General features: G+C 38.9%; 1 protein-coding gene and 1 pseudogene across 9 annotated transcripts in view; both read left to right on the plus strand.

Annotated features, from left to right (window-relative positions):
• Positions 1–24,098, plus strand: part of DOCK7 (dedicator of cytokinesis 7) — a 219,826-nt gene that overhangs the window by 28,245 nt on the left and 167,483 nt on the right. For all 9 annotated transcript variants that reach the window (XM_073896632.1, XM_073896628.1, XM_073896629.1 and 6 more), the window contains exons 3-7: positions 10,325–10,500; positions 10,691–10,759; positions 15,091–15,220; positions 15,322–15,534; positions 15,885–15,970. In XM_073896632.1, coding sequence (XP_073752733.1) covers positions 10,325–10,500; positions 10,691–10,759; positions 15,091–15,220; positions 15,322–15,534; positions 15,885–15,970 — 674 coding nt within the window. The remainder of the gene's footprint in view (positions 1–10,324; positions 10,501–10,690; positions 10,760–15,090; positions 15,221–15,321; positions 15,535–15,884; positions 15,971–24,098) is intronic.
• Positions 23,744–23,909, plus strand: LOC112824099 (U2 spliceosomal RNA; annotated as a pseudogene).

Below are 24,098 nucleotides of genomic sequence, written 5' to 3' on the forward strand. Positions count from 1 at the left end.
ATGTTTATGTTTGTATTATTAAAAATTTTAAAGATGGAGTTTACTTTCTTTTTTAAAGATTTTATTTATTTATTTGAGAGAGAGAGAAAGAGAGAGAGAACATGAGAGGGGGCAGGGTCAGAGGGAGAAGCAGACTCACCGCTGAGCAGGGAGCCCGATGCGGGACTCGATCCCGGGACTCCAGGATCATGACCTGAGCCGAAGGCAGTTGCTTAACCAACTGAGCTACCCAGGCGCCCTGAAGATGGAGTTTACTTTTAACAACAGTAACATGCTGATGGGAGAAATTTTAGAATATATGGATTTCTTGGTGATTTCAAATACGTGGAGATGATCCTTTTAATAGCCTCTAAGAGTCTTGAACTCCTTTTCTGTACTATGTCTGGTATTACACCTCAGCTACTCACTTCCATAGTCATGCCCTAGATTTGGTCATTATAAATAATCGTAACCCCTCTGTAATCTCAGTTTTCTGTTTCTTACTCTCTGACTACTGCTTCTTAGCTTTCTTGCTCTCTTGTTCTGGTATCCTTTAAAATTCATTTTTATTTTTATTTTTAAGTAGGCTTCACACCCAGTTTGGGGCTTGAACTCATGACCCTGAGATTAAGAGTCACTCATCGCTTACTGAGCCAGCCAGGTGCCCCTCTTATACTGATATCCTGACTCCAACTATCCTTCATCCCCAGAACGTGGAATCTGTGATGCTAGTGACTTTTTCCTGTGCCTCACACTTTGATGTTTTCTTTTCTCTCCTTATACCAAACTAAAATTATTTGATGATTGTTATAATGACTCTCTAGCATGTAACCTTGAATTCTTTAGCTTCTCATGTCATTGGCACAACCTCGGTGCTGTTCAAAATCCAGCTCTCTGCTTAACTTCACACCTGCACTTGTGCGGCTGAGTGTGGCTGGAGAAAAACATAATCCTGTCGGCTGGTCTCACTCAGTTTATGACCACTCCCTCAGGAAGACTTTCACATTTCCAGGCAAATAGTATGTTTTCCTGGTTCATTCATTTCCCCACTATTTTAGTTGGCTTATTTCATGCCTCCTACTGTTAACCCCTAATCGCTTTTTTCCATTTTTACTGCTCAGATAACTTGGCTTCATATTGTGAAAACTGAAGCCGTCAGAAAAGAACTTCCACATACTCCTACCACCGTCTGTACCCATGTAGTCTACCTGTACACCTGTGACTCAGGGTGAACCACTTGTGAACAAGCGGAGGGATTAGTCAGTCCCTACTCCACTCAGTTATTGAAATACGGTCCTTTAGTAATTCTTCCTTCTCTTTTATCACCTTTCCTCTCTATTTACCTGATCATTCCCATCAGTATACAAACATGCTGTTATTTCTCCCATTTAAAAAAAATCCTTCTCTTTTGCCCTACTTTTCTGCCTGTCCCCAGCCCCCAGTATTTCTTTGCTCTTCTTTGCAACATAGTTCCTTCAAAGGATTGTCAGAGCTTGCTGACATCAGTTTGTTTTCTTGTATTCTCTCTGATAAAGTACTTTTAAATTATGGGAATCTTTAAACATACACAGAAATAGAAAGACTAGTATAACCATTGCTATTTTCTTACTTAATCACAATGCTGTTATCACACTTAACCAAAATTAACAGTAATTCCTTGGTATCATCTAATATCTAGTACATGTTAAATTTCCTTGATTATCTCATAAATACCTTTTTAAAGTTGGTTTATTCAAATGGAGATCCACATAAAATCCACAGATAGAGTTTGGTTTTTAGATCACTTGTGTTAAAACAAAAACAAAAACAACAACTAAAGTAGTTTCTTCCTCCCCTAACTTCTAACTTTGTTTTTATGCCATTGAACTTGTTGAGAATATCAAATTAGTTGTCTTATAGAATTGCCTGCCTTGGGGAGCCTGAGTGGCTCAGTTGTTAAGCATCTGCCTTCAGCTCAGGTCATGATCCCAGGGTCTTGGGATCAAGTCCCACATCAGGCTCTCTGCTCAGTGGGGAGCCTGCTTCTCCCTCTGCCTGCATCTCCCCCTGCTTGTGCACTCGCTCTCACTCTCTCTCTCTCTTTCAAATAAATAAATAAAAATCTTTAGAATTGCCTGCCTTTTGGATTTTATGTTTGCTTCCCTATAGATTTGTTTCTCTATCTCCTTCATTTCCTGTAACTGATTAGGATTCTGGTTCAACTTTTTTGAAATTTCTTCCTTGTAGACTCATTTCTCTATCGTTCGTATTTCCTGTAATTGATTAGATTCTGTTTTAACTTTTTTTACCAGCCTTATTGAGTTTTAATCACATACCAGACAGTTCACCCATTTAATTTACAAATCAGTGGATTTAATGTATTGACAGATATATGCAACCATCCCCACAGTCAATTTAGAACATTTTCATCACCTCAAAAAGAAACTCTTCAGCTATCACCCAGCCAAAACAACCTCTATCAAATATCAGAATTTTTGATGGTGCACCAGAAAGGAATGAAAGAGATCTTAACACTAAACATGTCAGCCAAATTCCAACGCATGGATTGTTAAAGAAAGTATCGGAGCATTGCCTATGAAAGGTTCTGTAGTGCTTCACTGTTGCTTCTCATCACCCTTTAACCCTGCTAATGGCCCAGCCACACTCTTTTTTTTTTTTTTTAAGATTTTATTTATTTATTTGTCAGAGAGAGAGAGAGTCACACAGAGGGAGAAGTAGGCTCTCCGCCAAGCGAGGAGCCTGATGCAGGACTTGATCCCAGGACCCTCAACCGACTGAGCCACCCAGGCATCCCCCAGCCACACTCTTTTATAAAATCATGTTGTAGTCTCTTCCCTTGGGTCAGTAAATATAGGATCTTTCCTTGGAGTCTTACAAAATAATTTATAATCAGCTCATCACCACATTCCAAGACTAACCCAAGCAGCTGTCTCTGATGGGCATTAGAGGGAGGGGAGATAGGTTGTAGCAAAAATAAATTTGATTCTGTGATCCAAGTCTAGCTAACACCACATCTAGAAAGCCAGTGACCTGTGTGAGTTTGGGAAACAAGATCGTTTATCCTACATTTGGTGTTTTTAAGAAAGTGTCATAGCTTCCTTCCCTACCCTAAGACTTACTCATGGTATGGTTGGTCATTCTTTGAGGAAAGATTAATTTTGAATTAGACATATGCAAAGACTCCCAGCTTTTGCCATTATTTTCATTGAATATTCATTTGTGACACTTTGAATCCTGAAAGGTATGCTGCCCTTGAAATAATACCTGGGCAAAGAAACATGACCTAAAAAGTTTTTTAAAAAAATTCACTTCAGTTTTTTGCAACGGGTTTGCCGCCAGAACACAGGTGTCGTGAAAACCACCGCTCAACCTAAACCAAAATGGGAAAGGAAAAGACTCACATCAACATCGTCATCATTGGACACGTAGATTCGGGCAAGTCTACCACTACTGGTCATCTGATCTACAAATGTGGTGGGATCGACAAAAGAACTATCGAGAAATTTGAGAAGGAGGCTGCTGAGATGGGAAAGGGTTCCTTCAAGTATGCCTGGGTCTTGGATAAACTGAAAGCTGAACGTGAACGTGGTATCACCATTGATATCTCCCTGTGGAAATTCGAGACCAGCAAGTATTACGTGACCATCATTGATGCCCCAGGACACAGAGACTTTATCAAAAACATGATTACAGGCACATCTCAGGCTGACTGTGCTGTCCTGATTGTTGCTGCTGGTGTTGGTGAATTTGAAGCCGGTATCTCCAAGAATGGGCAGACCCGTGAGCATGCCCTTCTGGCTTGCACACTGGGTGTAAAACAACTAATTGTTAGTGTTAACAAGATGGATTCCACTGAGCCACCCTACAGCCAGAAGAGATACGAGGAAATCGTTAAGGAAGTCAGCACCTACATTAAGAAAATTGGCTACAACCCCGATACAGTAGCATTTGTGCCAATTTCTGGTTGGAACGGTGACAACGTGCTGGAGCCAACTGCTAACATGCCTTGGTTCAAGGGATGGAAAGTCACCCGTAAAGATGGGAATGCCAGTGGAACCACTGAAGCTTGAAGCTCTGGAATGCATCCTGCCACCAACTTGTCCAACTGACAAGCCCTTGAGTCTGCCTCTCCAGGACGTCTACAAAATTGGTGGTATTGGTACTGTCCCTGTGGGCCGAGTTGAGACTGGTGTTCTTAAACCTGGGATGGTGGTCACCTTTGCTCCAGTCAATGTTACAACTGAAGTAAAGTCTGTTGAAATGCACCATGAAGCTTTGAGTGAGGCTCTTCCTGGGGACAATGTGGGCTTCAATGTCAAGAACGTATCTGTCAAAGATGTTCATCGTGGCAATGTGGCTGGTGACAGCAAAAATGACCCACCAATGGAAGCAGCTGGCTTCACGGCTCAGGTGATTATCCTGAACCATCCAGGCCAAATCAGTGCTGGATATGCACCTGTGCTGGATTGTCACACAGCTCACATTGCTTGCAAGTTTGCTGAGCTGAAGGAGAAGATAGATCGTCGATCTGGAAAAAAGCTGGAAGATGGTCCCAAGTTCTTGAAATCTGGTGATGCTGCCATTGTTGATATGGTTCCTGGCAAGCCTACGTGTGTTGAGAGCTTCTCTGACTATCCTCCTCTGGGCCGTTTTGCTGTTCGTGACACGAGACAGATGGTTGCTGTGGGTGTCATCAAAGCAGTGGACAAGAAGGCAGCTGGAGCTGGCAAGGTCACCAAGTCTGCCCAGAAAGCTCAGAAGGCTAAATGAATATTATCCCCAATACCTGCCACCCCAGTCTTAATCAGTGGTGGAAGAACAGTCTCGGAACTGTTTGTGTCAATTGGCCATTTAAGTTTAATAGTAAAAGACTGGTTAATGATAACAATGCATCGTAAAAACCTTCAGAAGGAGAGGAGAATGTTTTGTGGACCATGTTTTTTTTGTGTGTGTGTGGCAGTTTTAAGCTCTTAGTTTTTAAAATAGTACTTTTTAATGGAAACAACTTGACCAAAAATCTGTCACAGAATTTTGAGACCCATTAAAACAAAAGTTTAATGAGAAAAAAAAAAAGTTCACTTCAATCTCTCTCTCTCTCCCTCTCTCTATCTATCTGTATTGTGGTAAAATATATATAACATAAAATTTATCATTTTAACCATTTCTGAGTGTACAATTCAATGGCATTAAGTGTACTCTCAATACCACTATCCATTCCCAGAAAGTTTTCATTATCCAAAACTGAAGCCCTTTAGCCATTAAACAATAACTCCCGGTTGTCCCCTCCTCCCAGTCCCCAGTAACCTCTGTTTTATTTCTATTTCTATGAATTTGTCTATTCTATGTACGTTATAATGTGCAGTCATACAATATTTGTCTTTTTGTCTCTGGCTTATTTCACATTAAGACTCAATAATATACCCTTGTATGTGTATACCACATGTTGTTTATCCATTCATCTGTTGATGGACATTGGGTTGTTTCCATGTTTTGTCTGTTGGTGGTATTGCTGCTATGAACATGAGTGTACAAGTGATCTGAGTCTTCCATTTGCAATTTTTGGGTGGAATCCTAGAGGTGGAATTAGTAGATCATATGGTAATTCAGTTTTTTGGTATGATTTTTTGGGAACATTCGGAAGGCTTCCGATTTCTTTATATGCTCTCCTACACTTGTTTTCCATTTTTTTATAATAGCCATCATAATGGGTGTGAAGTAGTATCTATGTTTTTGATTCGCATTTCCTTCATCCTACAAATTTTGTGTTATATTTTCATTTAGTTCAACGTATTTTTTAAATTTCACTTTTCAGACTTCTGTAATTCATGACTTATTTGGAAGTGTATTTAGTTTCTAAGTGTTTGGAGATTTTCCTTTATCTTTCTGTTGCTAATTTCTAATTTGATTACATTATGGTCAGAGAACACACTCTGATTTCAGTTCTTTTAAAATTGTTGAGGTTGGTTTTATGGCTCAGGATATGGTTTGTCTTGGTATATGCTTTTGCTGCTTTTGAAAAGTGTATTTATTCTGTTGCTATTGGGTAGAGTGTTCTAGATATGTCAGTTAAGTCCTGTTAGTTGATGGTGCTGTTGAGTTTTACCATATCCTTGTTGGTTTTCTGTCCAGTTGTCGAGAGAGATGTCATGAAGTCTCCAGTTTTAATTGTAGATATGTTTTATTTTTTCTTTCAGTTCTATTAAATTTTGCTTCACATAATTTATAGTTGTTTAGTACATACACCTTTAAGATTGCTGTGTCTTCTTGTTGGATCATAGCTATTATCATTAGGTAATGTCCCTTTTTATCTAGTACTTGTCTTTGCTCTGAGGTCTACTTTATCTGATTTTAATATAGCCACTTCAGAATTCTTTTGATTAATGTATGCATGGTATCTTTATCCATTCTTCTGTTTCAACCTCCTTATATTGTCTTATTTGAAGTGAATTTTTTGTACACCATATAGGTAGGTCATACTTTTAAATTCATTCTGCTATTCTCTTATCTTTTAATTGGTGTATGTAGACCATTTACATTTAATGTTACTATTGTTTTTTTTTTTAATGTTTTTTTTATTTATTCATGAGAGAGAGGCAGAGGCAGAGGGAGAAGCAGGCTCTCCGCCTAGCAGGGAGCCCAATGCGGGACTCGATCCCAGGACCCTAGGATCATGACCTGAGCCGAAGACAGACGCTTAACCATCTGAGCCACCGAGGCGCCCCAATGTTACTATTGTTTTGCTGGGGCTTTAGTCTGCCATTTTATTTTTTGTTTGTTCTCTCTGGTTTTTTTTTTGTTTAAATTAATTAATTTATTAGAGTGAGAGCGAGAGAGATCATAGAGGGAGAAGCAGACTCACTGCTAAGCAGGGAGCCTGATGTGGGGCTTGATCCCAGTACCCTGAGATCATGACCTGAGCCAAAGGCAGACGCTTAACTAACTGAGCCACCCAGGTGCCCCTGTTTTTTGTTTTTCTGTTTTCTTTTTCCTCTCTTCCTGTGAATTATCTGAACATTTTTTAGAATTCCATTTTGATTTATCAACAGTCTTGTTGAGTGCATATCTTTGTACAGCCTTTTTAGTGGTTGCTTAGGGATTATATTTACATAATTTATCACAAAACTAGTGTTGATGTTTTAACAATTTTAAGTGAAGTCTAGAAATTTTATGTACCCTTCCTTCCCTTTACCCTTTATTGTATTATATATAGCCCTCCTTAGATACTATCCCAACAGTAAGAGGAAGAAATGCCTTGTTATTACTGAATGAGTAGATGTCCCTGTGTGGTCTCCACTGACACTGTGGAGGTGGGAGGCTCATACCTCCTAGTAGATATGAAAATCCCGGTTCCCAACTCTTCTTCTTTTTTTTTTTTTTTAAAGATTTTATTTATTTACTTGACAGAGAGAGACAGCGAGAGAGGGAATACAAGCAGGGGGAGTGGGAGAGGGAGAAGCAGGCTTCCCACCGAGCAGGGAGCCTGATGCGGGGCTCGATCCCAGGACCTTGGGATCATGACCTGAGCCGGAGGCAGACGCTTAACGACTGAGCCACCCAGGCGTCCTCCTACTCTGACTTTGATTCTGTGCTTGGTGGGGAGTGTTGGATGCCTTGTTACAGCTTTGTGAGGGTGAAGTTTAGCTTTCCACTTGGGCTTGCTTGTGTAGATATGGGTGGGTCCACAGTTTTTCATATAGTGTTTGGCTGAAGTAGAATGGTTATTGTGTAAAACTTTTCTGTTTTGCTGGGATGCCTGGGTGGCTCAGTCAGTTAGGCGTCTGCCTTTGGCTTGGGTTGTGGACCCGAGGGATTGAGCCCCACATTGGGCTCCCTGCTCAGTGAGGAGCCTGCTTCAATCAATCAATCTCTTCTATTTTGCTGTGCTGCCCCTCTCTTGGTCCTTTGGCTGGGGAGAACAGAATTTTGTTGGGGTTCCCCCCACAACCCACCCCATGGTGTGTCTGGTTTGTGAGCTTTCCTAGCTCCAAGCATGGAGTATATAAGGCAAAAAGAAATTTTAGCTAACTCCCTGTTGTACCATTTCTTGAGTCCCGAGGTCCCTGCTGATTTGCCTTCTTCTCTACCTTTTAGAGTCTTCTGATGTTTATTTTATATAGACTGTCCAGCATTTATAGTTGTAATTAGTGGGAAGAATAGGGAAACTATGTCTTCTTCCCGGAAATGGAAGTACGTCCTAGTGACTTTTAACGTTGAACACTTTTTTACATGCTAACTGGCCATTCCTGTGTCTTTCTTTGTGAATGTCTTGTCAACTTTACCTCCCCATTTGAGAGAGTGGTTTGTCCTGTTATTATTGAGATGTAAGACTTATTTATATATTCTTGTTAGATATGTTTTGTGACTATTTCCTCTTACTATGGCCTTCTTAACTATCTTTTGATATGTCAGATTTTTCTCTTATAATTATTTCTGTGTCTAAGAAACCTTTGCCTGCTCCCAAATCATGAAGATGTTCTCCTATGTTTCCATCTAGCAGTTTTATGGTTTTAGTATTTGTATTTGTGTCCATGATCCATCTCAATTTAAATTTTGTATATGTTGTAATGTAAGGATTGAGATTCATTCCCCCCCAGTATAGATATCCTGTTTTTTCAGCAATTATGGTTGAAGAATATTCTGTTTCCCCATTGAATTGCTTCCTTCCCTGTATTAAGAACGGGGATACTATATGATGTATAGTTTATAGTTTGTACATCATGATAGTATATGATATTCCTGAGAGAAGAGGTAAGATAGAATGCTTAGGGGAGAAAAACCAGGAATTGTAGAGCTTGAAGACCCATTTTTAAATTTTGTACAGTCATTAGTGGCTATTTCATTTTCAGGAGTTGTTTGAGTTCTTTGAGCACAAATGCCCTTATTTGTAGAGCTGAAATACTAACTTTCTCTAACTTACAGGGTTTGGGAGAGGTTTTGAATGAGAAAAACACTCAAATGAGTGTTTATGATGTGCTAGTCATTATTTTACCTAACTATCTATAAAACGTTGCTTTTCCTGTTGGGGGTTGTTCAGTTCAAAGCATCATAGATTAAAGCACCTCATTTCATGACACGTACCTGCAAATCTCAGTGTTTTTACCCAGTTGACATCTTGAGAAATTGCATGTTCTTATTTTCATTGGTCCACAACTGCACGTTTGTTATATAATTCTTCACAGTTTTGCTTAATATTTTTTCTCATGTTAGTAAGAAGGAGGGTATCTTATTAAAATGTATAATTTCGGCTTGGCTAAGGAATTCTGTGAATATTCTATTACTGCTAATAGATACTTTTAATAGACTGTGTGTATTACTTTCCTTTGGCTGCCGGAACAAATTACCACAAACTGTGTGGCTTAAAACAACAGGAATTTATTCTCTCACAGTGCTGGAGTCCAGAGTCTGATATCAGTGGGCGGAAGTCAAGCTTTTGGTGAGGTTACACTCCTTTCAGAGACTCCTTTCAGAATCAGTTGCTTGCCTCGTCCAGATCTGGTGGCTGTTTGAGGCCGTATCAATTCTGTCTTTAAGGCAAGAAGGCCGTATCATTTCTGTCTTTAAGGCCAGAATCTTTAAATTTCTCTTTGCTGTGTCTTCATATGGCTTTATCCTCTGTGTGCCCCAAATTCCCTGTGTCTCCATATGAGGATATATATGATTGCACTTGCACTTAGGACCCACTCATATAATCCAGGATGATGTCCCCATTTTAAGATCCTTAATCATATCTTAAAATACTCTTTTATTTGTATTTATTTGTTTATTTTGCCATATTAGGTCCATGGGTTGGGATGTGGAGATCTTTGGAGGGCCATTTTCAGCCTGTTCCAGACTGGTTATATATTTATACTAGAATAATCAACAGTAAGAACAAATAAAGTAAAACCGCTGCTTATAAACTTAGCAGTGACAGTTCCAAAGATAAAAAAGAAAAAAAGAATCCTTCCAATGAGCATGTTGTCACCGTAAAGTATTCTAAAACTGTTAATTATCATTACTGATTTTATGTGAGGGGAATGGACAAGGTCTAAGCGAGATTAGAGTATTAACCCAAAAGTATAAACAAATATAAGAAAGCCAACACCAGGGTGCCTGGGTGGCTCAGACGGTTAAGCATCTGCCTTTGGCTCAGGTCATGATCCCAGGGTCCTGGGATCGAGCCCCACATCAGGCTCCCTGCTGGGAGCCTGCTTCTCCCTCTCCCTCTGCGCTAACATTTTAGAAATAACTAGGTTAAAAACATGTATTTTTAAAAACAATAAATTTCCTCTGCTTAAAGTTTTAAAATTTTTATATCCACCTCTCCCTTTCTACCTACCTGTCATACCCACCCCTCTTTATAAAGGTGCCCCTTACTGAAGCAGTGGACCCAGTGGATTTGGAAGAATACCTCATTACTCATCCTTTAGCTGTGGATTCTGGACCTTTAAGGGATTTGATTGAGTTCCCTCCAGATGATATCGAAGTTGTTTATAGTCCTAGGGACTGCAGAACCCTGGTGTCAGCTGTACCTGAAGAAAGGTAAGGCGACATTTACATATTTTTGGTTTACGTGTAACTATGGAAAGGCTACCTTCCTTGATTCTGTTTAGATCCTATTTCTTGTGGTAGTATTGTTTCCTTTTATATGAAGAAGAACTGAAGCAACCAAATTCACAGACATCAGTGCTTTCCTTACTAAATTACAAATTTATTTTCTTTTTTAAAATAGTGAAATGGATCCACATGTTAGAGATTGTATAAGAAGTTATACAGAGGACTGGGCAGTCGTGATCAGAAAGTAAGTCATAGGTTTATTATAACATTAAGAAATGCTGAGTAGGATCTATAAATGGATTAAGGTAGATTAATAATAATTATGAGACCTGAACATTCATTTAAAAAAAATAGCTGAAGAAACAAAATAAGGACCTTTTTTATGTAGATATTTTCTCCTTAGGAGTTCTGCAATTACTGTGGCCTACATCACTTAACTTTCTGTATAAAATAATAGGTTTATCAGTAGTATTTCTATATTATCATAGATCATTAATAACTAATAATACGTAATTATAATAATTTATGGTCTAACTTCTGGGAAATCATGGGTAGGTTTTGATGAATAATTTGCATTTCTCAAAAAGAATCCAGTTTGTTGAAACTTAAATGATTAACTTTATAGCCAGCTTTCCAGATCAAGCTGTTTGAAAGGTCTCCATCCTTTATTAACTAACTAAATATTTATAGGTCCTTGACCAGTATATCGAATCAGGTAAATATTTTTTAAAAATAATGTTTTGTTCTACCACAAAATTTCTTTTTCTTTCTTTTTTTTTTTTTAAGATTTTATTCATTTGAGACACAGAGAGAGAGAGCATGAGCAGGGGGAGGGGCAGAGGGAGAGGGAGAAGCAGGCTCCCCACTGAGCCAGGAGCCCGATATGGGACTCGATCCCAGGACCCTGGGATCATGACCTGAGCTGAAGGCAGACACTTAACCATCTGAGCCACCCAGGCGCCCCACAAAATTTATTTTTCTAATGGATGGTGTTTGAGATATCAAATCAGGTTAAGAAAAAAAAGTTAAGTTTCCTTTGCTCATTTTAATTTGCATAATGAAGAGTCTTCATCCTGAAAATTCTTAGCCTTATTTTATTTTTCTAAAGGAAAAATAAATGTCTGAATTAGGGGAGAATTCTGTTATGACATAGTTTTCAGAAACTGAAGTTAGCTGTGCTAAATTGTACTTGCAATGGTCTTGTATCCTTGGCTTATTGTTTTGCCCCTATGGCTGCTGTCTTATTTCACTGGGTTTAATATTGTGCTAAGCATCACTTGGGGATACTGCTGACATGCTTTTTAGTTTTAGTGTGACCTAATAAAAGCACAGTCTGCTACCCTTTATAAAGAAGAGCTGTTTTTATGAACCTACCATTTTGATAAGTATTCCAATAGGTAGATTTTCGACATTACTGAAGAAAACTGTTCCTCTGTCAGCTAACTCAGAAGTCTTTACCTCTCTACATGTATGTTGGAAACTTCTAATTAGAAATCTTAATATAAAGAGATTAGTTGTAAAACATTAATCTCAGAATCATGGAGTCTGCTACTTAACTCTCATTATGGGGTTGCTGACCTTGGTTTAGGCAAGAGGGTAAGGTAGTTAATATTTTTGGGTACTTACTGTGTATCGAGCATTTTATTGAGCACTTGACACTCATCTCAGTTAGGGTTCCAACAGATGACATAGCTCAGGCTCAGAATAGTTATGTCTTTGAGGTCCCACAGCCAGAAAGCGGGATAGCCTGGATCAGACCCTAGGGACACTGGGTTCTAATGCTTAAATTTTTTCTGTTACATCAGATATTATTTTGTTTATTATCTGTAGTAGTAAATGACAAAATGGGCACTCTTGTTGGGCTACAGGTTTTAAAGTATCCCTGAAAGACAGAAGATAGGGTGCAATTGGAACATAAAAGAAGACCACAGTACAGAATAATCTAAAGAAAAGATATATGTAAAAACCTCAGTAGGGTTGTAAGCTCCGAAGTAGTAAATTCAGGCAATGGAAGGGGGACCTGGGGTACTGTTGGACATTTGGTTACTTTGACCCCTGTACCATGTTTGCACAGGAGTGCCTGCAGAGAGATCTATGTCTTTTTTTAGAGCAGTGATTTTGGGGGCTTGATCTGATAATATAGTGCTCAGGGTGGGCATGCCTTGGAAGAAAAAGGAGCCCCTCATACCCAGAAGAGTGGATACTGGCAGATTCTGCTTGACAGCATGATTGCTTCTTCTCCACAACCGCCAGTTATGGGCTGAGCTGAACAGATACAGTGTTTTCAGGCGGATATGGGCTTACAGATTTAAAAATGAGCACATAAGCCAGAATTGACAACTATTTGATGAAAACCAGCATGCTTCAAAGAGAATTATCAATGTATAAATAACAGAACAATTTAAAGTTGGAAGTAGTTAGAACACAGATTAGAACCCATAAGTGTAATTAATATCCTCAAGGATATATGAAAGGATATGGTAGACATATGAAAATCAATTGGTTATCTTTGGAAATTAATATTTTATTCAGTGAAAAAATATAAAAACTCAGCAGATGGGCTTAATGGTGGAGTGGACGTGACTGAGGAGTGGAATAGTATGCCATAAGATGAAACCACACCATTCGTCTATAATTCAGCACAGAAGCATAAAGGGACAGAAAGTACTTCGTTTATTTATTCATTCAACAAATACTTACTGAGAATCTGGTATGTGCCAGGCACTATGCTAAGCAGTGATGATATGGCAGTCAACAATTCCCTGCCCTCACGGAGCTTACTTTCTAGTTGGGGATGAGGGCCATGGACAATAAACAAACACAGATAAATAGGTATGGTGGAGGTAACTCTTATGCAAAAAAAAAAAAAAAAAAGTAGGGTGAGAAGGATAGGGAGAGCCAAGAAGAGTGGCTAAATTTCCTACTTTGTTAACTAATCAGAAGAGACCTAACAGGGGCGCCTGGGTGGCTCAGTCGTCGAGTGTCTGCCTTTGGCTCAGGTCATGATCCCAGGGTCCTGGGATCATACCCCGCATCGGGCTCCCTGGTTGGCGGGAGGCCTGCTTCTCCCTCTCCCACCCCTGCTGCTTGTGTTCCTTCTCTCCCTGTGTCTCTCTCTGTCAAATAAATAAATAAAATCTTAAAAAAAAAAAAAAGAGACCTAACAGATAAGGTGAATTTGAACAAAGACCTGAAGGAAGTAAGGGAGTGAGCCCCCTGGATATCTGGGGGAAGATATTATTAGGCAGAGGGAAGAATAGCACATGCAAACGCTGCATACTGGAAGCGTGCTAGGAATATTCAAGGAATAGCAAAGAGATCAGTATGGCCGGGATAGAATAAATGAGGGACAGGGCCAAGATATGAGGTCCTAGCAATGGTGGTCTGTGTGTGGGGTTGGATAGAGAGCTTTATAGCAACCAGCTAGAGGTCAGAGTGGTAATTTAGAAGAGTATTGATCGTGAATCATGTCATTCTTCTCAGTTCTTGTGAATTTTATACTGCCAATATTTTAGGACATAAAGGAGGTAGAATGCAACACATTTCTGGTTTATTAGAGCAGCTTAGACATGCAACTTTACAAATTAAGGAACTTAAAGCATTTTATGAAAGATTAAAGCATCTATTTTTGAATAAAACCTTTCATGTTTCGATAATGAGTATCTTTTTTTTAGTTCTTTCAAAGAAAAATGCTTTCTTTTATTTTGTGATTACACTGGGATATGAACATCATGTAGCTGCTATTTTAATATCTTTAGCAACAAGACACAATATGAATGATTCATATCAAGTGTGATTCTTTACTATTTCATAAATTCACTGGTGGCAAGAACCATATCATCCTCTGGTAATCATAATTGTTTTTGCTCCAATTAAAATTTTCCCCAGTTGGACTCTATGGTGTGGAACAGTAATCGCTCTTTGATCTTAGTGTCTGCTTAATGCTCTTGGGTATTGGGTTGTTAGGAAAGAAGGTTACATTAGTTTAAGAGTTATTCTAAGTGTAATATATATATTATGTAGCAATATATGTTAACTAATACATGTATACAATGGTGTAGATCTTGCGGTTTTTCCTTTTAAGAGTCTGCAGCTTTAGCTTGTTTCAGATCTTTTATACGTAATGACATATAGGAACTTTATTTGGCTATTTGAAATTTTGAGATTCAATGCTTTATATTTTTCTGCCTCTTAAAAATTTACATTGTTATGAATGCAGTATATATTTTCTACTCTCTCATTTTATTCTTTAGCCTGGCTTCCCATCCTTTCTTTTTACTGAAAAGAAAAAATATTATCTGAATTGGTGGAAGTACAACTTAAGTTATATATACATGGTTGTCATGGAAAGAAGGAGAATATGACTTACTTTTGGAATGTCCTAATCTGCTCTCTAGTTGGAGTAAAGGAACTTTGAACGGAAGTCTTCTTAAACTTCTGGTTAAATGTTTAACATGATCAAGACTGCTTTATTAATGTAAATAAATAATACAGAGAACAGTTGGCTTGTTACATAATGATGAAAATGAAAATTTTCCAAAACTGACATTTACTTAACTATTTTATTTTGAATAGATATCATAAACTGGGAACAGGATTTAATCCTAATACATTAGATAAACAGAAAGAAAGGCAAAAAGGTTTGCCAAAACAGGTCTTTGAATCCGATGAAGCTCCAGATGGCAACAACTACCAGGATGAGCAAGTAATACCTTTATTTTTAAATGACTAAAAGAAATTATTTTAAAGTAGTTTATTTTTTTATTTCTTTATTAATATATTTATGTTTAATGTTTTGCATGACAGGATGATCTTAAAAGACGTTCAATGTCAATAGATGATACTCCAAGGGGTAGCTGGGCCTGCAGTATTTTTGACTTGAAAAATTCACTTCCTGATGCTTTGCTTCCCAACTTGCTTGATCGCACTCCCAATGAAGAAATAGACCGTCAGAATGATGACCAAAGGAAATCGAACCGCCACAAGGAACTCTTTGCTCTGCACCCATCACCAGATGAGGTATCGGTATTTAGATATAAAGAACTAGATGCTTATTAAGATAGGTATTTTGGGAGTATTGCATATAGTATAATAATACAGGGAATATAACTCAAACATAGGTATAATTTTTAGTAAATGAAATATACTTTTTATTTGAATGAATATATTTAATATATAACCTAGTGTAACTTCTGTGAGTTGAGCACACTTAGGATCTACTGACTTCTGTTTCAGGGTAAATTGGTCCTTGTTTTCTGTACTCAGTTGTGAAGACTCAAAGTATTAGATTTAAAATAAGTACTTAAAAAATTATAAAGAGTTGAAATATGGTAAGAATGTTCATTTTAACGTTGCTTGTCAATTTGTAGGAGGAGCCAATAGAACGACTTAGTGTTCCTGATGTGCCCAAAGAGCACTTTGGTCAGAGACTTCTTGTAAAATGTTTATCACTCAAGTGAGTATTTGTTTATTGTATAACTTTTATTTTTCAAAAAATATTTTGAGTATTAGTATGACAAAATCCTAGTAGAGTTTATGCTTGTATTTGTGTCCATTTGAGAAGTATTGTTCTTCTGTACATAATTTCATTTATTTATTTATGTAAAACGATTTATTTATTTATTTTGACAGAGAGAGAGAGAGATAGCAAGAGAGGGAACACAAGCAGGGGGAGTGGGAGAGGGAGAAGCAGGCTTCCTGCCGAGCAGGGAGCCCGATGCAGGGCTCGATCCTAGGACCCTGGGATCATGACCTGAGCTGAAGGCAGACGCTTAAATGACTAAGCCACCCAGGAGCCCCTATTCATTTATTTTTTTAAAGGATTTTATTTATTTATTTATTTGACAGAGACACAGCGAGAGAGGGAACACAAGCAGGGGGAGTGGGAGAGGGAGAAGCAGGCTCCCCGCTGAGCAGGGAGCCCGAGGCGGGGCTTGATCGCAGGACCCTGGGATCATGACCTGAGCCGAAGGCAGATGCTTAATGACTGAGCCACCCTGGCCCCCTTATACATAAATTTAAATGCTACTAAGCGTTAAAACTGTTTTGTGAAGCTGAGCTTGAGAGCATTTTTGGCTCAGAGGTGGAGATGACTCTTTGTCATAGCTGTATATAAAGCTTGGAAGCATTTCCTTTTTTTTTTTTTTTAAGATTTTATTTGTTTATTTGTCAGAGAGAGCACAAGCAGGGGGAGTGGCAGGCAGAGGGAGAGGGAGAAGCAGGCTCCCCACTGAGCAAGGAGCCTGATGTGGGGCTCAATCCCAGGGTCCTGGCATTGTGACCTGAGCCGAAGGCAGACGCTTAACCGACTGAGCCACCCAGGCGCCCCAAAAGGCATTTCCTAAGTATCTTGTATTTACCAGATGCTGTACTTGGCTTGGGGGATATAAAGGCAAGGTAGCTTTTCCCTTAAAGAGATGATTATACATTTGTTACATAGTATGGCTTTGTGTCTTTTTTAAGATTTTTAAGTATATATTTCTTTATGTAAAAAGTTAAATGACTTCTGATCTAACATCGTCAAAGTGATTTGATAGTTAATTACTAGTTCTGACTTAAGATAAAGGAGTTTCAATTCATAGAACTTTCTAAAAGCAGCAACTCATAAGGATAGACCACTTCTGCGTTTGGATAACTTGGACAGTTTCCTTCCTTTGAAAGTTAAGGTACTACATATTTAGTTAGATTTATCTAGACACCTGTTAGTGCTTTAGTGCATTGAGTCTTTTGAATATCAGGACAGCTAATATCAGTTATTATGATATAATTTCTGTATAAAATTCACCCTTTTAAAAGTCAGTAGTTTACGTATTTGTTACTAAAATTTTAATTCTATTATAGTTAACAAATGACATTGTATTATTTTCGGGTGTACAATATAGTGATTCAGTCATTCTGTGTATTACTCAGTGCTTCTCGTGGTAAGTGTACTCTTAATCCCCTTCACCTATTTCACCCATTTGCCAACCCACCACCCCTCTGGTAATTATCAGTTTGTTCTCTACAGTTAAGTCTGTTTTTTGGTTTGTGTCTTTGTTGTTATTTGTTTTGTTTTTTAAATTCCACATATGATTGAAGTCATTTGGTTTTTGTCTTTCACTGAGTTATTTCACTTAGCATTATATTCTCTCTGTTCCTTTCTTCTCTTGCTCACTTCTTTTTTTGGGTAAAGATTTATTTATCTGAGAGAGAGAGAGAGCATGCACAAGTTGGGGGAGGGGTAGAGGGGGAGAGAGAGAGAAAGAGAATCTCAAGCAGACTCTACGCTGAGCATGGAGCCCGACTTGGGCTTGATCTCATGACCCTGAGGTCATGACCTGAGCCAAAATCATGAGTTGATTGTATAACCAGCTGAGCCACCCAGGCTCCCCTCTTGTTCACTTCTCTCATGATTTTCTGGCTTTCTTTAGTGATATACTTGGATTCCTTTCTCTTTATTTTTTGCATATCTATTACTGGTTTTTAATTTGTGGTTACAGTTAAGTTTGTGTATAACATCTTATGCATAACCAGTCCATATTAACTTAATGGTTACTTAAGTTTGAATCCATTCTTTACTCCCCCCCACCCCCAGATTTTAGGTATATGGTGTCATACTTTATATCTTTTTATTTTGTGAATCCCTTGCCTGACTTTTACAGATGTACTTAATTTTACTATTTTTGTGCTTCCCTCTTTTCTTACTCCTGCTTATTGTCTTTCCTTTCTGCTCTAAGAATCACCCTTAACATTTCTTGTAGGGCTAGTTTAGTGGTCATGAATTCTTTTAATTTTTGTTTGTCTGGGAACCTCTTTATTCTCATTCTGTTCTGAATGATAGCCTTGCTGGATAAAATATTCTTGGCTGCAGGTTTTTTTCTTTCAGCACTTTGAATATATCTTGCTACTCACTTCTGGCCTGCAAAGTTTCTGCTAAAAAATCAGCTGATAGCCTTATGGGTTTTTCCTTGTATGTAACTGTTTTCTTTTCTCTTGCTGCTCTTAAAATTCACTGTCAGTACCTTTTCCATTTTAATTACTGTGTGTCTTGGTGTGGACCTCCTGTGGTTGATTTTCTTGGTGCCTCTCTGTGCCTCCTTGATTTAGATTTCTGTTTTCCCCAGGTTTGGGAAGGTTTCAGCTATTATTTCTTCAAATAAATTTTCTGTCCCCTTTCCTTCCTCTTCTCCTTCTCGGATCCCTATGATGTGAATGTTACTATGCTTGATGGTGTCACTGAGTTCTGTAAGTCTCTTTTCATTTTTTATTATTTTTTTTCCTCTCTTTTATTCAGCTTGATTGCTTTCCATTACTCTGTTCTCCAGGTCACTGATCCCTTCTTCTGCTTCCTCTAGTCTACTATTTATCCCATCTAGTTTATTTTTAATTTCAGTTACTGAGTTCTTTGTCTTTGATTCATTTTTTTTTTTATGTTTTCTGTCTCTTTGTTGAGTGTTTCACTGAGGTCCTCCCCTCTTTTCTCAAGTCCCATGAATATCTTTATGACCATTACTTTAAATTCTCTTATCGGGCGTATTACTTATCTCATTTTTGTTTAGTTCTCTTGCTGTGATTTTTGTCCTGATTATTTCATTTGGTACATATTCCTGTGTCTCATTTTGTTTAACTCTTTGTATCTATGTCTGTGTTGGGAATGTCAGCTATGTCTCCTACTCTTGAAAGTAGTGGCTTATGAAGAAGAGGTCCTGTAGTGCCCTACAGTGCATTGTCTCCTGTTCACCATAACCCAGTGATTCAGGAGGTCTCCTATATGTGATGCATGTGTCCTGCTGTCGTGGCTGATGCTTTTGCCCTCAGTCCAGTTATCTGCAATGGCTCTCTGCCTGTTGTGGGCAGGGTTTGGTCCCTGTGTTATTAGTGGGATGGTGTGAGGCTGCCTTGGGCTTAAGTTGAGTAAGACCAGGCATTTGCTAGAGATATAGTAGCACTGAACTGCAGGGCACTTTCCCTGTGTTGTCTCCCGAGAAACTTTCATTGGTGGTTGAGGCCTGCAGTCAGACCAGCTGTCTACCCCTAGCCTACTGCTGGGGCATGGGGGGATTGGTGTGTGTGGTTATCTTTCCCTTTCCCTAGGGTAGGAGTTACTTTGGAGTGGTCCTGGCCCCTGTTGGGGCTGGTTGCACACTGCCAGGCTTATGGCATTGCTTTGGATGGGTTCTGGTCAAGGGCATATTGCAGGGGGCAGGTCTGCAGGAGAATGAAGAGGCACGGCGCGCTGTTAGCAAGTTAGGTGGACAGTTGGCGCTGTGCTGGTTCTTGCAGGTATCTAGGCTGGGGGGTGGAGAGGGAAATGGCACCCACTAACTTCTTTGTTCCCGGAGAGGTCTTTCAATGATCCCTGTTCCTCTCGCACATGCTCTGAGATTAGTAAACAAATTTCCTTTCTGTATACACCAGAAATTTTTCTTTTCCTTTTTTTTAAAGGCTATTTTTAAATTTAATTTTGAAGATTTTATTTATTTATTTGAGAGAGTGAGCGAGAAAGAGAGCATGAGCGGGAGGGAAGGGGCAGAGGGAGAGGGAGAAGCAGACTCCCTGCTGAGCAGGGAGCCCGATGCGGGGCTCCATCCCAGAACACTGGGATCATGACCTCAGCTGAGGGCAGATGTTTAACGGGCTGAGCCACCCAGGCGCCCCATACACCAGAAATTTTTCAAACTGCTCCGTCTATGCTGTAAAATCTGAGGGTCTGGGGCTCCTGGGTAGAGCAGTAAGTTAAGCAACCAACTCTTGGTTTCGGCTCAGGTCTGCACTCAGGGTGGAATCTGCTTAAGTTTTTTCTCCCTTTCCCTCTGCTGCCCCCCCACCCATGCATGCATGCTTTCTCTCTCAAATAAATAAATAAATCTATGTTAAAAGAGAAAAATCAGAAGGACTTTTGTTGTGCTGTTTCATTAAAGGCGGGGACTCAGTTTCCTTTTACCTTCCTGGCTCTCCCAAAGCCTAGCTGCTGATTTTTAAAGTTCCAGCTGTTAAACCCCACTGATGGTAAGAACTGGTGAAATTTGGCCCTTCTGATTTTCAAAGCCAAATGGGGATTCGTCTTACCCCTGCAGGTTCCCGGTGCCCGTTCTGATGGTCTGTTTTTTCCTCCACTTTCTGTGCCTATTGTTTTCCTCCCTCCTGCAGGTCCATTTAGCTCCTGACCTCATCTCTGCCCTTCCTACATTCTTTATGTGGCTTCTTCTCTACATTTAGCTGGTGGAGAGTCTGTTCTGCCTGTCTTTGGGGTTGTTTTCTGGTTTATTTACACTTATGTGGGTGTTATCTAGTGGTATCTGTGGGAAGAGGTAAAGCTTAGGGTCTTCCTACTCTATCATCTTCCCCAGAAGGCTTAAGTCAGTGGTTTTTAGTATATTCCGAGTTGTATAACATTACTGTGACTAATTCTGGAACGTAGTCATCACCCCAGAGAGGAACTCCATACCTGTATTAGTCTACTCAGACTGCCATAACAAAATACCCTAGACTGGGTGGCCTAAACAACAGAAATTTATTTTCTTACAGTTCTGGAGACTGGAAGTTGAGGATCAAGGTGTTGGTAGGATTGGTTTCTGATGAGGCCTCTCTTCCCGGCTTGCAGATGGCCACCTTCTTGTTGTACCCTCACATAGCCTTTCCTTTGTTCCTGCATGAAGAAAGAGAGGTCTCTGGGGTCTCTTTCTCTTTTTATAAAGACACTACTCTTTTTGTCTCAGGGTCTCAGTTTTATGGTCTCATTTAACCTTAGTTATCTACTTAAAGGTTCTATCTCTAAATGTAGTCACATTGGGGATTAGGACTGCAAAATATAAATTTTCAAGGGACACAATTCAGTTCATAAAGGTACCCTTAGTGGTCACTCCCTTTTCTTTCAGTTCTTGACAATCACTAATTTGCTTTAGGTTTCTTTGAGTTTCCCTATTCTGTGTAACTCATGAAATGGAATTATATGATATGTGGTCCTTGTGTCTGGCTTCTTTCACATAGCATAATGTTTTCAAGGTTTATGTTGTAGTATATATCAATACTTTGTTCTTTTATATGGCTAATAATATTATACCATGAATACAGCACATTTTGTTTATCCATTTATCAGTTGATGAGCATGTGTTGTTTCCACTTTTTAAAAAAATAACAGCTTTATTGAAATATAGTCACATATTATGCAGTTCACCCAAAGTATACCCAGTATAGTTCACCAGTGGATTCACCCAGTTCACCCAGCATTCAATTCAGTGGGTTTTAGTATATTCACAGATTTGTGCAATATCAACACAGTCGGTTTTAGAACATTTTCATCATCCCAAAAAGAAATCCCATATCCATTACTTTTCACTTTTTTCCCCAATTCTTCCAGCCGTCGGCAACCACTGATCTATCTTCTGTCTATATAGATTTGTTTATTTTGATCATATCCCAATAATGGAATAATACAATATGTGTTTCTTTTTGTCTGGCTTCTTTCACTTAGTATAATGTTTTCAAGGTGTATCTATGTTGTGGCATGTATCAGTACTTGATTTCTTTTTATGGCTGAGTGATATTTCATTGGATGGATACACAATATTTTGTTTATCCATTCATCAGTTGATGACCATTTGGGTTGTTTCCACTGTTCTAGCCATTATGAGTCATATTGCCAGGACATTTACGTACAAGCATATGTTTTCATTTCTCTTGGGTATATACCTATGATTAGAATTGTGGTTGATTTGGTAACTACCTGTTTAAATTTTGGAGGAATTGCCTGGCCGTTTCCCAAAGCAGCTGCACAATTTTACATTTCCACTAGCAAGTACAGGACTTCTAACTTGCCTTCATTCTTGCCAACACTTTTTATTATCTATTTTTTGATGAGAGTGGATGTGAGGCATCTCATTGTGTTTTGTTTTGTTTTTTAAATATTTTATTTATTTATTTGACAGAGAGAGACACAGCAAGAGCAGGAACACAAGCAGGGGGAGTGGGAGAGGGAGAAGCAGGCTTCCCGCCGAGCGGGGAGCCCAATGTAGGGCTCGATCCCAGGACCCTGGGATCATGACCTGAGCCAAAGGCAGACGCTTAACAAGTGAGCCACCCAGGCGCCCGTGTGTGTGTGTTTTTCTTTTAAGATTTTATTTATTTACTTGACAGAGAGACAGCGAGAGGGAACACAAGCAGTAGGAGTGGGAGAGGGAGAAGCAGGCTCCCCACTGAGCAGGGAGCCCAGTGCAGGGCTCAATCCCAGAACCCTGGGATCATGACCTGAGCTGAAGGCAGATAGATGTTTAACCAGCTGAGCCACCCAGGTGCCCCTCATTTTGGTTTTATACTTATGATCTTACTGACTAATAAAGTTTTAAATTTATTATTTCCCCCTTAAAGAAATAAAATATAGAATGGATTTTCACATCATTTTGTGTTCTTTAGTTTTAGTTTGGTTAGCTTTTGTTAAAAATTCTGGACCTAGAATTATATATGTATGATTTCTCTATGAAATGAAAATATGAAATATGAAAAATCCAGGTTTAAAGTAAGGAAGAACTTAGTCCCATTGTGATTTTAGAAAGGGTCAGAAATGATAGTTTTATTTTTGTCATCAACTACAGAAACTGATACATTTATGAAAATAAGTTTTCTTACATTTTGTTTTCCAAGAATAACCTTCCTTTATCCTGCATGAGAAAATTGTTTCTAATATTAAGAAGACTGTGAGTCAGCAATAAAATGGTCTAGACATTCAGGGAAACCCTACCCAGGCATGGTTAGCTGTTACAAAACTAAGAATTTCTTGGGAGCCTAGAAATGCTAAGAAATCTTTCCACAGGGGTAAGCACTCTGTAGCGAATTTTTACATTGGGGCTGTTTCCTAACCCTGTTTTAATGGACTCTACAAGAGAAAGAGGTTGTACTCAAACAGGGTGGAAACAGACTCCTGTATTAAGTGCCTAACAGCAGATTTTATACAAGTAGTATTCTAGGTGGTAGGGATATTTATCTGTTATAACTTTGGCTCTGGCAGGGAAAATCTTAGATATGAAACAGAAAAAAAACCCCCAAAAGAGTAACTGCTCTTGAGTTCATAACCATAAGCTTATGTACTATCTGTGTGGTTCAGAAAACTCCAAGGCAACAATGTAATTCCAGATTTTTAATGATATAATTATCAGACAAAATTGACCATAAATCATGATAGAGGGTCAATACATGTTGATAAAATGTTCAAAACTGTATTACGAAAATTGTATGAAAGCAAACGTGTTAAAATATACCCCACTAAAATCTGTTCTTAACAGTTTAATATCTGATGCATCCTTTAGCCAAGGACAATATATTAAATGAATTTTTGGAACTAGGATGTGGAATGGGAGCTCGCTCCATCCATTCCCCACATTGAGTGGTATTGTATTGCTTCCAGGAACAGTGCGCCCTCTCAGAGGGGGGGAAAAAATACACCCCACTAAAAGAAAAAAAAGCTTAAAAGAAATACCCTGCTCCTTGGGAGCCTGCTTCTCCCTCTGCTTCTCTCTTTCCCTCTCTCTCTCTCCCTCTGTCTCTCATGAATAAATAAATAAAATCTTTAAAAAAAAAAGAAAAGGAAAAAACCTTTTTGCAGCTTAGTA

Source organism: Callorhinus ursinus, unplaced genomic scaffold (assembly GCF_003265705.2).
Source record: "Callorhinus ursinus isolate GAN/ISIS: 27379988/994484 unplaced genomic scaffold, GSC_fseal_2.0 scaffold9, whole genome shotgun sequence".
Taxonomy (NCBI): Eukaryota; Metazoa; Chordata; class Mammalia; order Carnivora; family Otariidae; genus Callorhinus; species Callorhinus ursinus.